This window comes from Salmo salar, chromosome 01, assembly GCF_965601325.2.
Source record: "Salmo salar chromosome 01, fSalSal1, whole genome shotgun sequence".
Classification (NCBI taxonomy): Eukaryota; Metazoa; Chordata; class Actinopteri; order Salmoniformes; family Salmonidae; genus Salmo; species Salmo salar.
In genome coordinates this window covers 152,362,501-152,377,500 of record NC_138291.1, presented here as the reverse complement: position 1 = coordinate 152,377,500, position 15,000 = coordinate 152,362,501, and the positions used below count along the sequence as shown (strand labels likewise).

The 15,000-nt window shown below is 44.5% G+C and overlaps 2 protein-coding genes across 12 annotated transcripts in view; one reads left to right on the top strand and one right to left on the bottom strand.

Moving 5' to 3' along the window:
* The window catches only part of LOC106567059 (dynamin-1), an 84,020-nt gene extending 72,733 nt beyond the window's left edge, over window positions 1-11,287 (top strand). For 5 of the 9 annotated variants that reach the window (XM_082955360.1, XM_014135924.3, XM_082955366.1 and 2 more), the window contains 6 exons: window positions 310-421; window positions 623-637; window positions 2,577-2,750; window positions 3,417-3,658; window positions 4,217-4,414; window positions 8,465-11,287. In XM_082955360.1, the coding sequence (XP_082811486.1) occupies window positions 310-421; window positions 623-637; window positions 2,577-2,750; window positions 3,417-3,658; window positions 4,217-4,414; window positions 8,465-8,495 (772 nt within the window). In that variant the 3' untranslated portion in view covers window positions 8,496-11,287. Of the gene's footprint in view, window positions 1-309; window positions 422-622; window positions 638-2,576; window positions 2,751-3,416; window positions 3,659-4,216; window positions 4,415-7,091; window positions 7,129-8,464 lie in introns of all 9 variants that reach the window. The other 4 variants (XM_082955367.1, XM_082955361.1, XM_082955362.1 and 1 more) reach the window with 3 other exon arrangements.
* Window positions 11,288-11,411: 124 nt separating this feature from the next.
* Window positions 11,412-15,000, bottom strand: part of LOC106567038 (golgin subfamily A member 2) — a 26,920-nt gene continuing 23,331 nt past the window's right edge. For all 3 annotated transcript variants that reach the window (XM_014135856.3, XM_014135865.3, XM_014135891.3), the window contains 2 exons: window positions 14,835-15,000; window positions 11,412-14,725 (listed from right to left, as the gene is read on the bottom strand). The exon at window positions 14,835-15,000 is cut by the window's right edge and continues 27 nt beyond it. In XM_014135856.3, the coding sequence (XP_013991331.1) occupies window positions 14,460-14,725; window positions 14,835-15,000 (432 nt within the window). In that variant the 3' untranslated portion in view covers window positions 11,412-14,459. The remainder of the gene's footprint in view (window positions 14,726-14,834) is intronic.

Genomic DNA, 15,000 nt, shown 5'->3' with positions numbered 1-15,000 from the left:
CTTGATTTTCTAGTCTACCAACCCTGCCAGCAGGCATGCCAGCTAAGATAGTTAAACAAGCTAGCTACTCTAACTTGATAGGCTGAAATGGCTTCTTGGTAGCTCGTTATGAGGTTGGAAGATTGGGAACCCATTTGGGCTAGCTAAAGACAACTTCATAAAATTGCTAAGGGGCTAGTATTATTACAGAGAAGAAAAAAACTATTTTCTTTTTATTATTTGTATTATTTTATTTTGATGCCTCTGCACACACACACACACACACACACACACACACACACACTCAGAGTTGCCCCTCTGCATCCACAGAAATGTATATAAGGACTATCGTCAGCTGGAGTTGGCCTGCGAGAGTCAGGAGGAGATAGATGGGTGGAAGGCCTCCTTCCTTAGAGCTGGAGTGTATCCTGAACGTGTCACGGTACGACGCACACACACACACATTTAGTCATTAACACCACCAGTCCTTAACATGTTGTTGATTGTGATGATGGTTTGCTCTCACAGCACTAGTAGAGTCAGTCATTTCATGTTTAACACCATCTCTCTCTTCCTGTCCCTCTCTTTCTCCCTCTGTCATTCTTTTTCTCTGTATGTCCTTTGTTGCTGTTGGACCCAATAGGAGAAGGAGGGAAAGGTATGTGCTTTGTGTCGTGATGTCTATTCCAACTCTTCACCCCTTTTACACAGTTTTCTCTAGAGCTTTGCTCAAGCTACAGATGTAGGATCTTAACTTGATCACTCTTTTGTTGCTGAGAATTTTCCTGCACAGCAGGAAATTAAAACTTGTAGTGTATTTGCCCTAGCAAACAATGCATCAACCCTTACAAAACTTGTCCATTAATTATAATCCACATAATAATTCACATTTCCTGTTGCTGCAGGATTATTTTCCTGCTGTAGCAAACTGGCTCAAATTAAGATTCTACATCTGTAGTGTTGGCAATTTAATTTGATACTGAACTCTGATTGGCTCTAATGATTTATACAGCGCTGCGCCACCTCTCTCGTCTCGCCTCATTGGCTGTTTCTAATCAACAGCCCAGTCGTTCATCATTCGAACCAGGCCAGGAAGTTCAAATGTCACTCTCATTAGGGTTCTGCCATAGCTGTATAGTACAACCATCTGATTGGAATTGGCTAACCAAATAAAGGAATTAGCATTGGGGCATGAGCCAAGAGAAAGTGGTAGAGAAAGAGACATGTCGTCTTCAATGGCTCCCCACAGTGATTTCACAGTCTACACAAACAGAGCTCCGGAGCTCCGTTTGCGTTGCGTTCCAAAAATTCAGCCACACAAAAGTACATAGAACTACGTAGAGAGCTACACAAATTAAGCTCCGTCGGATCTGTTAAGGATCCGTTGCGTCGACTGTGTGGAGCCCTGGCTCAGTGTGAAATGATTTCTTTATACTGACAGTTTAGGAGTGCTATATAGTGGATGTTATTAATGATCTGTGATATTGAGGATTGTTTCACTACTTGTTGTGATTACAGAGGTGTCATGCCCGAATGGGGCACAGGGGCACGTGCCTCCTCAGATTTTTCCTGTAAAAAAAGTACCTATACTGTATATATATTATATACAGTACCAGTCAAAAGTTTGGACACACCTACTCATTCAAGGGTTTTTCTTTATTTTTTACTATTTTCTACATTGTAGAAATAACACATATGGAATCATGTAATAAGCAAAAATAAATTAGAACAAATCAAAATATATTTTATATTTGAGATTCTTCAAAGTAGCCACCCTTTGCCTTGATGACAGCTTTGCACACGTGCCATTTTCTCAACCAGCTTCACCTGGAATGCTTTTCCAACAGTCTTGAAGGAGTTCCCACATATGCTGAGCACTTGTTGGCTGTTTTTCTTCACTCTGCGGTCCAACTCATCCCAAACCATCTCAATTGGGTTGAGGTCGGGTGATTGTGGAGGCCAGGTCATCTGATGCAGCACACAATCACTCTCCTTCTTGGTCAAATAGCCCTTACACAGCCTGGAGGTGTGTTGTGTCATTGTCCTGTTGAAAAGCAAATGATAGTTCCACTAACTGCAAACCAGATGAGATGGCGTATCACTGCAGAATGCTGTTGTAGCCATGCTGGTTAAGTGTGCCTTGAATTCTAAATTAATCACAGTATCACCAGCAGTAGGAACCAGACAGCTCAAAAGGAAGGCTTGGATATATATTTTTTTACATAGAATAAAGCATAATGATTATGCTTCTAGATTGAAGGGAAAAGCTGTTTCAGGTATTTGAAAAATGCTAAATTCTCCAGCTTATGGACCTAGCCCCCATCAGGAACCCCTCCTCTAGCCATCCTCACATACTTTGTGGTTCCTCAGATTTTGCATGAGCCCTGAGAGGGCTCCATCTTTCTCCACTCAATTCTTTCTCTCACCATTATTTTCTCTTTCTATTTCTCCATGTCCCTCTCCTTTTGCATCTCCCTCCCCCTTCTCCCCTTCTCCCTGTCTCCATCTCATTCTCCCCCTCTTTCCCTCTTCCTCTCCCTGTCCACCTCTCTTCCCTGTCCTCTAACCCCCACCTCCCTGGTGTTGTCCCCCAGCAGAGTGACAGTGGAGACGGAGAGAACGGCTCAGATAACCTCATGCACTCCATGGACCCCCAGCTGGAGAGGCAGGTGGAGACCATCCGTAACCTGGTGGACTCCTACATGGCCATCGTCAACAAGACCATCAGGGACCTCATGCCCAAGACCATCATGTACCTCATGATCAACAATGTGAGTCCCAATCCCCATTGGTCACTTCAGGCTAGTGGTGTCAAAGTAATCTCCTGGAGGGCCAGCTGATTTTCATCATCGTCTTTTAATCTGTGTCTGATTGGTTTAGACTTCAGAAACCAGCAGTCCTGTGGAATCTCTAGCCAATCAGCATCAAGAATGGATCAAATAAGGCCTTGATTCAATCAGATCCGCTTTAGCCAACATCCGCATTGCGGTTGTTTTGATGGTGTCGGAGGTGGAACTGCGTTAGAGCTGTCAAATCCACATGTAGTTCCCAGCATTACACCTAAAGCAAACATTGCCATTGGCTGCACGGAGTCTCATTAACAGAAATCCCACGCAGCCTTGTTTACGTGTTTGAACAGTGGAATGTGAGATGGAATCTACAGCTCCATTATGATGATAGAAACCCTCATTATTTACTTTCATGATCTTTCAATTTGAGCATCATTATTTCTATACAGCCTACACTTTCTCCTTCTGAACTTCGAACGCGAGTGGGACAAGTGTGGCCCCGACGCAGTACCACCTCCAACACCGCCAAAACATTCGCTATGCAGGTGTCTGTTATTGCCGGTTAACACTTGATCTGATTGAATAAGTGCAAAGGAGGAATAAAAACCTCTCATCACCACCGCAACTCTTCCCCACTCCTTCACACAGACCAAGGAGTTCATCAACGCGGAGCTGCTGGCCAACCTGTACCACTCTGGGGACCAGAACAGCCTGATGGAGGAGTCCCAGGAGCAGGCCCATCACCGCGATGAGATGCTCCGCATGTACCATGCCCTGAAGGAGGCCTTGAGCATCATCGGAGACATCAGCACCACCACCGTCACTACCGCCATGCCGCCACCCGTAGACGACTCCTGGCTGAGGCCGGGGGGAAACAACTCCGGGGGCAGGTGCGAATGAAGGGAGAGCGGGAGGGTGGGGAAATGTGGGAGAGGGATGGAAGGAGGTAAATTGGTCTGGGGGCAGGTACTGTACAAATGGAGGGAGAGCGTGAGGGTGGGGAAATGGAGGAGAGGGATGGAAGGAGGTAAATTGGTCTGGGGGCAGGTACTGTACAAATCGAAGGAGAGCGGGAGGGTGGGGAAATGGGGGAGAGGGATGGAAGGAGGTAAATTGGTCTGGGGGAGGAACTGTACAAATGGAGCGAGAGCGGGAGGGTGGGGAAATGGAATAATAATAATATATGCCATTTAGCAGATGCTTTTATCCAAAGCGACTTAGTCATGCGTGCAGACATTTTATGTATGGATGGTCACGGGAGGAATAAGGGGATGGAGGGGGGAGGAATAGGGGAGGAGGAGTGGATGATCAGTAATGTTTTTTCTTACCATGACCACGACACTCCTGAATGTTTCGTAATACTGTTGTTGTGGCCTCCCCTGCTGGTGTGTAAGAGAACTGACTGCCAATGCACTCTCTCCCTCTCCCTCTCTCCCTCCCCCTGTCAGGTCTCCAGCTGCCAGTCCCACTCCAAACAGAAGGGCTCCCCCAGGTCCTCCTGGTCGCCCTGTCTCCCGTGGCTCAGCCCCTGGCCTCCCTCCTGGTCCCCCTGTCCCCTCTCGCCCGGGGGCCTCCCCGGATCCTTTTGGTGGGCCACCACCATCAGTCCCCTCCAGGCCTAACCGTGCACCCCCCGGTGTGCCCAGGTGAGTGGAACCGAACCAAAAGTTACATCTCAACGCAAAAGTAACCAAGTCTATCAATGTATAACACTACAATAGATCCTACAGGGAGACAGACACAAGCCAGAAAGGTTTTGTAAGTGATCCTATGAGAATGAGGACAAAGAAATGACATCCAAGCTGAAGTGTCAATGCTCTGTGTTGGTAAGGGGTATGTGAAGACTCCTGGAGGCTTGATGGAGGTCAATGAGAGTTGATAGACAGAGGATAGATCCATATAGATAGAGGATGTGCAGGTCCAGGAGATGATACTGGCTAGAGAACAGATGGGTGGTAGAGGTAGGACGGATGAGAGGCATGTCAGATTGATCCCCTCCAAAAGCCCACCCCTGTAGTTAAACAGTGCCACACACAAGATAACACACTGCTTACAGTGCATTCGGAAAGTATTCAGACCCCTTGACTTTTTACACATTTTGTTACATTAGAGCCTTATTCTAAAATGGATTACAAAAAAAAAATCCTCAGACATTTTTGCAAATGTATTCAAAATAAAAAACAGAAATACCTTTTTATTTACATAAGTATTCAGACCCTTTGCTAAGAGACTCAAAATTGAGCTCAGATGCATCCTGTTTCCATTGATCATCCTTGAGATGTTTATACAACTTAATTGGTCCACCTGTGGGAAATTAAATTGATTGTGCAGGTCAGAGCAAAAACCAAGCCATGAGGTCGAAGGGATTGACCGTAGAGCTCCGAGACAGAATTGTGTCGAGGCACAGATCTGGAGAAGGGTACCAAAACATTTCTGCAGCATTAAAGGTCCCCATTCTTAAATGGAAGAAGTTTGGATCCAGCTAGACTCTTCCTAGAGCTGGTCGCTCGGCCAACCTGAGCAATCGAGGGAGAAGGGCCTTGGTCAGGGAGGTGACCAAGAACCCGATGGTCACTCTGACAGAGCTCCAGAGTTCCTCTGTGGAGTTTGAGAACCTTCCAGAAGGACAACCATCACTGCAGCACTCCAGAAATCAGGTCTTTATGGTAGAGTGGTCAGATGGAAGCCACTCCTCAGTAAAAGGCACATAAAGGACTCAGACCATGATAAACAAGATTCTCTGGTCTGATGAAACCAAGATTTAACTCTTTGGCCTGAATGCCAAGCTTCAAGTCTGGAGGAAACCTGGCACCATCCCTATGGTGAAGCATGGTGGTGGCAGCATCATGCTGTGGGGATGTTTGCGGCAGGGACTGGGCAACTAGTCAGGATCGAGGGAAAGATGAACGGAGCAAAGAACAGAGAGATCTTACATGAAAACCTGCTCCAGAGCGTTCAGGACCTCAGACTGGGGGCGAAGGTTCACCTTCCAACAGGACAACGACCCTAAGCACACAGCCAAGACAATGCAGGAGTGGCTTCGGGACAAATCTCTGAATGTCCTTGAGTGGCCCAGCCAGAGCCCAGACTTGAACCCAATCGAACATCTCTGGAGAGACCTGAAAATAGCTGTGCAGCGATGCTCCCCATCCAACCTGACAGAGCTTGAGAGGATCTGCAGAGAAGAATGGGAGAAACTCCCCAAATGCAGGTGTGCTAAGCTTGTAGCGTCCTACTCAAGAAGACCCGAGGCTGTAATCGCTGCCAAAGGTGCTTCAACAAAGTACTGAGTAAAGGGTCTGAATACTTATGTAAATGTGATTTTTCAGTTTTGTATTTTTTATACATTTGTGAAAATGTCTAAAAACCTGTTTTTGCTGTGTCATTATGTGGTATTGTGTGTAGATTGATGAGGGAAAAAAATTGAATATGGCTGTAATGTAACAAAATGTGGAAAAGGTCAAGGGGTCTGAATACTTTCCGAAGGCACTGATATATATATATATTATATATATATATATATATATATATATATATATATATATTTTGACTTACATTGTTGTTTACTGACATGACTTACTGCCAAGAAGGTTTCTAGTATTACCTACTTACATTTCCTACACACTAATATAACCATACTTGTAAATACCTTAACAGCTTTAAGCACTTTTACCACTTTTTACTAGCAGTGGCCTTTGCTAGAATCTATAGTTTTGTAGTGGACACCTGTCCTATATGCCACTCTCTTAGTCTTTCTAGTTTAGGAATAGTGTCTCTTGTCTACTCTATCTCTCCATGTGGCAATAAACAGAGAGATAAAGAGAAAGGGGAGAGTGGGAGGATAGAGAGAGAGAGACAGAGAATACGAGCGAGAGGTGAGGGGAGTTTATTTTTTCAAAGTTCTCTGTTTAACTGCGTCTGCACTGCTAACGTTTGCCTTGTGTTTGCCTGTGGTTGTAAGCTAATGGACACTGTACTGATCTGATGTGAACTCACGGTCAGGGCAGCAGCTTGCCTTACGGAGGGAGACACACACGTTGCCCGACACTGCTCTCGTTCACACATACCCTCAAACTTCCAAATAACACTTGCACAATGACTTTAAGCCATGTTGGAACCAATAACTCAAATTCAACCTCTAAATAATGGTCCAAATCTGATTGGTCCAGGGTGAGAGCAGAGCCTTGTCATGTGACGTGGGTCTCTCCTGCACTGTAACCTGTATGAGTTTGTTTGCACTCCTCTTTCTGTCCTTTCTGTCCTCCTCACCCTATCTCCTTCACCACACCTCTATCCCACCGTTGATTATGGTTCCTCTTTCAGAATCACTATCAGTGACCAATGAGGACTAACGCTTCTGGTACGTTTGGTACTACTCACCATCGTCATCATCCTCATGCTGCTTTCTCTTAGATCCCACCACCTCACTGCATGCCCCAATCCCTCTCTCCTTCTCTTTCATTTTTTTTCTGTGCACTCCCTAATGCCTCGTTTTAGCACTGCACAGACAAACACACATGAGCACCCACAGCTCACAGTGTGTTAGTGTCACTGTGTGAGACGCGCTGGTTTTCTTATTGTCCACTGAAATCCTTGAAATGTTTTTGTTCTAGTTTGAGGTGTATGTTTCAGTTGGGATAGGTTTGTGTTGAAAAAAGTCTGATGACTCCTCTAGATACGCATACACACATACACACGCAGGCATACACACACGCTCACGCACACACCTGACCAGAGCTACCCGTTAGGGATCAGAAGTCAAAGGTGATGGGTTTGTGTCGGTGTTGTGTGTTGCCTTTTGACATCTCAACCCATCCCCAGCCTTGACGTTTGGTGGCGTGACACTTTTCTGTTCTGTGTTTGTCCCGTCTAGATGTCCGCATAGGATTCATTAGAGGCTAGGGAAGCGGTCAGAAAGGTTATACTGTGCGTGGTAATAATGGATTGAAAAGGGTATGTCATGTCTATCCAACTAGCTATTCTGACAGTCATTATCTATGTTATGCTGCCACTCTGTCTCCTACAGTTGTAGTCTGCTTTTTAGCGTTTATGCTAACTAGCCCCTCCTTTGATAGTGAAGTAAAGATAGCATAGCCTTGATGATCATAGCGGAACGACTATGGAGATTATAAAATGTGTCATATATCCTTTGTAGCAATTCTAATCACACATCTCTCACATGTTTTGCATGTAGATTGGGTTGAAAGAGGAGAATTTATGGATGATAATTTAGTGGAGCTACACTGCCCTCTACTGGGCCCCAAAACAACTACTAGTCACACATGGAAACGTTATACTGTATATATACTCCCAGACAATCATTCATGAAGAGAATCAAATCTGCAGGAAGGATTTGTATGTTAGTGTGTTAGCTGTTTTGTCTGGCTGTCGTCTCCCACATTGTCCCATGCAGCTGTGAATGTGTGTGTATGCATGCGTGTGTTACCGGACCAATGTGTGCCTGAGAGAGACTGCATAGAATGTAATGTTCAATAGGGGAGCTGAATGTGTAAGTATACTTGACTGTATGGTGTACAGTGATGTTTGGTATCATGCCTGTGAGGGGAGTGATACCCAGCCAGAATGACAGTCCTAACTTATCAATGTCTTCTTTTATATGCCTGTCTCTGTGTTTTGTCTGTGTCTGTTCATCTGTGTGTCTGTTCATCTGTGTGTACCCATGGTCCTCTTGGCAGCCGAAGACCCCCTCCCTCACCAACCCACTAAACTACTGAAGCCCCCCTCCCCTCCAACCCACCGCCTACCCCATGGCAGAGAGACCAAGGACTGCAGAGCAACCTACCTACCTAGACCTGACCTAGACCCTTCTTCCTCCTCTACTAAATGACAGGGTCACGTCACACACACGTACAAACCCACACCATACACACTGTATACCCCCAATACACAGAAAGGCATTCACCCTCCATTGCAAATAAAGGTCAATTGTTGATTAGCATTACAATACATTTACACCTGTAAGTAGTCACACACTTAAATGGGCAGGGATATGCAGCAAACATGGATGAGATAGTTAAGAATGCTGTGCTGAAATATTTGTCGTTTCTCACCCTCCCCTTCGTATGGGTATTTCTCTTCCTCTCATATCTGAATGATTTCTTCTCTGATCATATTGGATTTGATAATGATATTTTTGTGCTGTGTTGATTCTCTATTCTATGTGTTGATTCTCTCTCGGGAGTAGATGCATTATCCATCTATCTAGCGAGGGGGAGCGGATCAAAAGGAATAACTGCATCTGAAAAACAGAGTTTTTTTTCTTGTCTTCTGCTATGATCGTCATGATCCATACTGGTCCTTAAAGTCACAGGCTAGGACACACCTGACATCGATGGGAAAGTAGGAAAAACACAGAGAGAAAATGTACATTTCATTACCAATACTGACTGTAATGCGTCAGAGTGTAATGTGGTGTCTATCTCACTGCACTTATATTGTGTATTCTATTTATTATGATACGTTGATTAATGTGACCTTTTATATCTAATATTACAACAGTGACTCCTAGCCTCTGAGTTTGGGGAAATGTTCTCTCATTAGGTTTCACTTGTTCCTCCTTTGCTTAATCTGGCTTCATCATGTCTTCTTTTTCTATTTTCTTCCGCCTCTTTTCAATGAACAGCCGGCCATGCAAGGGTCGGCCCTCTCGTCCTGAGAGCCCCCTGCCTCCTTCTGACAACTAGAAGCCCCCCCTTTTTACCCCTCGGGGCCCCTGACATCCCCCCCACCCCCACCCACCACTCAGCCCCTACACGGTGGAGGGTGAATCCCCACTGTCCTGCACACAAACACACCAATCAGAAACCTCAGCAGCTCTCCACAACAGCCTCCCTCTAAGCAAGGGAGGAGACGGGGAGTGAGAGAAAGAGAGAGAAGAAATCACCAACCCCTCTATCTCCCTGTGTCTAGCTATGCCCTTCTGTGGCCACTAGGTCATGTGTCACTGTGAAGGCCCACTTATGGGTTGTGCTAACCACGATAATGTATTGTATTACTGTATCTGCATGCAATGACACAAGTTCAGGTGCTCAGACTAACTGTGACCTGGTGTATATCGGTGTAAACTCCTCCACAACCAGCTCCCCTAGGCACATGCTGCTTTCTGTGCTTCAACCTCTGTACTGATGCCACGGGTGCTGGGGTGGTTGGTAACTCAAAGGTCTCCTGCTAAAAACTGTGGCCCAACATTGAACTAGAGTCGTCTGTCTCTCTTCTCCTCTCCCACTTGTCAATGAACCACTGCCCCACTAGTGAAAATCAGTACCATAGCGAGGCGGGATCTAAACTGAAAGTGCAGTATGTTCTTATTGGACAGCTTAATGAGAGCTGTCCACCAATCACACCAGACTCTGAGTAGATGCTCAGCCTGAGAGGAGGCGAGGAGACAGACAAGGCCCAAAGGGTGCGTCTCAATACTGTTGAATTGCAACATTTCTCCTTTCCTCAGAAGGAAAGTGGAAAAATATAAGTTGTGTTCAAGAATTATATTTTAAAGTGTTGACCCAGCCCAGGATTAGGTTTTTGACTCTCAAAGCGTTTCCAAGACCACTGGCAGGAGAACCTCTGAGAAATATGTTGAATATCATTGGAACTGTGTAATGAGTTGGGGGATGGGGTGGCACTTTCAATTTTGGCATGATTTATCAGCTTTTTTCTTTCCTTTTTTCTTTCTTTCCTTTCTCAGTGGTCACGGGGGTGAGTGAGGACATCAGGTTTAAACCACTAACAACCCAATCAGTGATGGTCTATGCATAGAACCCTAAACACACACACGCCTGTACAGAACACGTCTCCCTCCCATGTTACTCATGCTTTCCCGTTGCTGTGTGAGAGATGTGGACTCTTGTCTGTGGTTTGTTGTAATATGACACTGTTGGTAATAAAAGTACATGTTGGGCATGACAACAGTAAAAACTAAACTTATTAGCATACCCACAAACCCATTTCAGTATCCATATTGTACTCACTTCATACAAACCCTCCCCTCCACAACACCCTGAAATCTTAGCAAAAGCAAATACATAACTTAAATATTTTCATTATTATTTAAGAGTAAATAGGACATATCTTACGTGTGCGATTGTGTATATTGTGTGGTGCATCTTATGGAAATTGTGCTTCCACTTGTCTACAGGTTAGTTGACAATGTATGAATATTAAATTAGTATGAATAAGTGACTGAGTATGTGTACAATGAAACATTTAAACTAAAAACAAACTTGATAAGTGAAAGTTATATGATATCCCTGTTGATGGATGTGTTAAGCATTGGAAGGTTGTTTGATGAGTAGCATGTAGAGGAGAATCATTTGTCCCTTGTTTCTCGGTCTCTGTCCGGTGAGAGGAAATGAGAGGATGAGTGGAGACTGGGCAGAGTGAATGTGTGTATTCTATCCTGCTGTGACAACATCGTCCTGTATCTTATCTTACTGCTGTGGGTGGCATGAGTCTGTCCAACAGGCTGCGCTTCGTCAACACATTAAAAGTCAGTGTACCAATATGGTCTGCTCGTCTTATTTTGTGGAAAATCAGGAATTGCACATTCAAAATAACATGTCTAATTCGTAGGGCATATTTAAGGTAGAAACTCAGAGGGAAACTTGCAAGGATCCATTGACCAGATTCTGTCTACTTTGCTCAATCAATTTTATTTAGGAGGGGAGAAAATAAATCTTACAGGAGAAATCACAACAGAAATGCAGTGTTGGAACAATCCTTCAACATCCTACATTGCATTAAAACGGATTAGTTTAGATAAATTATTCCAAATAGATTTTAATTTAGTTAACCTTTGATTTAATACAAAGACATCACCCCTACCCCTTCACTTCAGCTGTGGGTCCTGAAGCCAACAATTGCTCACACAAACGGACAGACAGACAAACGCTCTGGGCTGTTAGCAACACTACAGCCATTACCTTTATTCCCACACCAGGCAGAATGAATATACTGTACAATATCTTACACAGTTACAGTATATACAGCTCCTTTACAACAGAAAACTTTCAACTGTCTAACATCTGTTCAATCACACATATCCATTCAAAAGAAACAGTGAATTAGAAAGTGGGGTGAATCAGTTTAATCTATTACTTGTATCTCGTCACCGTCAAAATAATGGCATTTTAAATGATTCAAAAATATTTTCTCTTGGTTTTACTCCTCCCAAAACAAAAGTTAACTTTTTTTAAATGACAATATTTTTCATAAGTAAAAGAGAATGCTAAGCCAGGAATTGAATTCAGATTGGGGTAACGGTACATTCACTTTCAACAGAAACCATGTCAAGTCCTACAGCAAAAAGTGCTGCGCTTCAGGATAGAGTTGGTTCAGCGACTAATGCAGACCAAGTACAAACACTTTCACACACACCTCTACAGACCTGAAAACTTCCTCCACAACCACTACTTTCCTCATATCTGATCGAACACATTTCACATAGCATCATCAAAAACCATCTTACTATTTTTCAGACTGTTTTTGCTTTTCATTAAGTTTAGGGATAATCAATTGACTTATCATTAAAGACTTCCATTCTTGAATAAAAAATCTGACATCGGTAGTCAACAACAAAGACACTACGGAAGCCTCAAAATCCAAAATCAACAAATATTATGAGTACACACACACACACACACACACACATCCCCATCATGGGACGTTTCTCCAAAAACAGGAGGACCTTCCAATCAAACAGCAGAACTTAACCCCCATTGCCTCTGCCTTGTGTTACTAGAATTAATACAACACTATATGTACATACCTGTACATCCTCCTAGTGCACACACTCTCGCTCAGTCACTTCAACACACAAGCTTTAGTCTCCATTCGTTAGCTTTGAGTGGAACCCTCGGCCCAGATGTGCCAAAGAGCACACATGACATCATAGGGCTCCAAGCACAGAAATCAAATGCCTAGAATGGGTCTACCATAGAAAAACTACTGTCCAAAAAATAAGTGAGATGGGACAGGATTTTAGTAGAAGCTCTGTACAATTTTAGTGCAATAACCTACAACAAAAGCCCATGAAACTAGAGAGAAGAGACCACTTCCATTCAGATCATTAGGGCTACAATTGAGATTGGATCATTTATCACAGACACACAATCTTCATCCAGTCTCAAATGGAGCAACTTCATATCAATGATATGTAGAGGGACAACAAGCACAATGGAATTGAACAATTGATAAACAAGAGATGACATGAAAATGCCATGAAATGGGACATCAAATAAATAAACACAGAGCAACTAGGGGAATACAAGTGACTGGCTCATTGGCATAAGAGAAAGCTCTACTGTAGATACGTGTGCTCAGATTTCAGTGTTCCCAAATGGAAGAGGGTGGATAGACAAGGTAAATGTAGGGGAGAGCACGTTCCTCTTTCCTATGACGTAATTGTGTTCCCCTACTTAGAAGTAAACGACTTAGAAATTAAGTGAACAGCGCAAACTTGCACCAAATGCTAGTGTCTTTACCAATGCTTTCCTGACTTGCTTTCTCCCCAGTTAGGCCAAGGCTCTAGCCTGAATTGATACTGACCTTCACTACTCCATCTGCTTCACTGACAACACTCCCTCCACTGCCATAGAACACACCAACACCTACCACGGGCTGTGCATCAGTCTCCTTCCATTCATGACCAAATGCCAGAGTATGTCTTATTGCCCATCGGTTGTCATGGAGGAAAAGAGACAAGGAAATTAATCGAGAAAAAGCCCACAGGGCAAAACCAAGCCTTGTCCGTCTCCACTACCAAACACAGACTATCCCAGTTCTCCAGAATCAGACACACATTGTGAATGAGGATCCTGTGAGAGTAGTCCATGCACGCACACATACTATTGCTGCTAACTTCACTCAAAGCCTTCATTTCTCCTTCAATAGACAATGACTGAGGGAACAGATATTTTATTGCATAAGGGGAGGGGGAGAGAGGTGGTGGTTAGGGAATAGAGGAGAGAGATCAGAAAATGAATTGACACAAACACTGCAAGTAAGGAGGCTGCAACGGAGGAGGAAGTAGACAAGGAGAGGAAGGCAGCCACACAAGGAGTTCATGTGCTTAAGTCACTATGTGTGTCCAGTAGTGATTTTGGGGGGTGAAGAGATCGATACAGTTACATATTATTTTGGGACGAAATATCGATATTTGACTCCAAGAATGAATTTAAATATGCTGTACGTAGCGTTAGCTAGTGCTAGTCGCTAGCTTGTTATCCTTTTTAAATAGTGAACCAACATATTTCAGCACTTATTTCCCTGACTGATCAAAACTAATTTTCTTATGGGTCTCTCGTCTCTCTGCAGCAGACATATGGTGAACAATATGAATCACAATACATATCGTATCGACACCTAGGTATTGTGATAATGTGATATCGTGAGCAATCCCCAGCCCTAGTGTCCAGTGAATAATAAACTGCATGTGAGACCCGCCAAGGACTCAAATGGTGTGTGAGAAAGAGAGCGTAAACAAACTCTCCAGAAACTTGAATTTGTCGGGGGAGAGTGAGCGCATGTGTGCGAGACCGTATACCCAGAAGTGTGTGTACATGTAATCCTAGATGACCTAAGTGTGACGTGGTGGAATGCTGTGTGTGTTCAGAGATCGTTCAACATTGCCAGGGATCCAAACCAACGTTGCCAGTTGGCTCCATAGTCTCATCATCAGACCACCAGGATCTTGACTTCGTCCTGCTGGTCAGGCCGGTAGAAGAAGGGGATGCAGGGATTGTCCCCCAGGAAGGGCACGGAGCGGGGCCCCTGGATCTCCTGGAGCAGCTGCATGATCTGCCTGGCTGTGCCGTCCTCCTGGGGCCTCATCAGAGCCTGGGAATCTGGGGGGAGCCTCTGGCCCAAGTCTGACGGTGCAATGTGAGGGGTATCAGGGGTGGAGGAGTCAGACTCCACAGCTTTACTTAGATCCATAGATTCTGGAGAGAGAAGGGGGAAGGAGATGAGAGATCAGGGAGGTTAGTATAATGACTATCCATGGACTCTACAGCGGGAATGGAGAGAAGGTGTGCGTGTGTGTGCTCATACCTTGTCCGTCCACAGCATTGAGCTCCATGCGTCTGTGTGCGTGGTGAGCCTGGACATGGTCCTCCTCAGCTGGCAGCAGGTCAGGGTTAGCTGTAGTGTCATCGCTAGCCACCACCCCAGCATAGCGGCTGTACCACTCGTTCCTCTCACCCACCAACCTCATGAC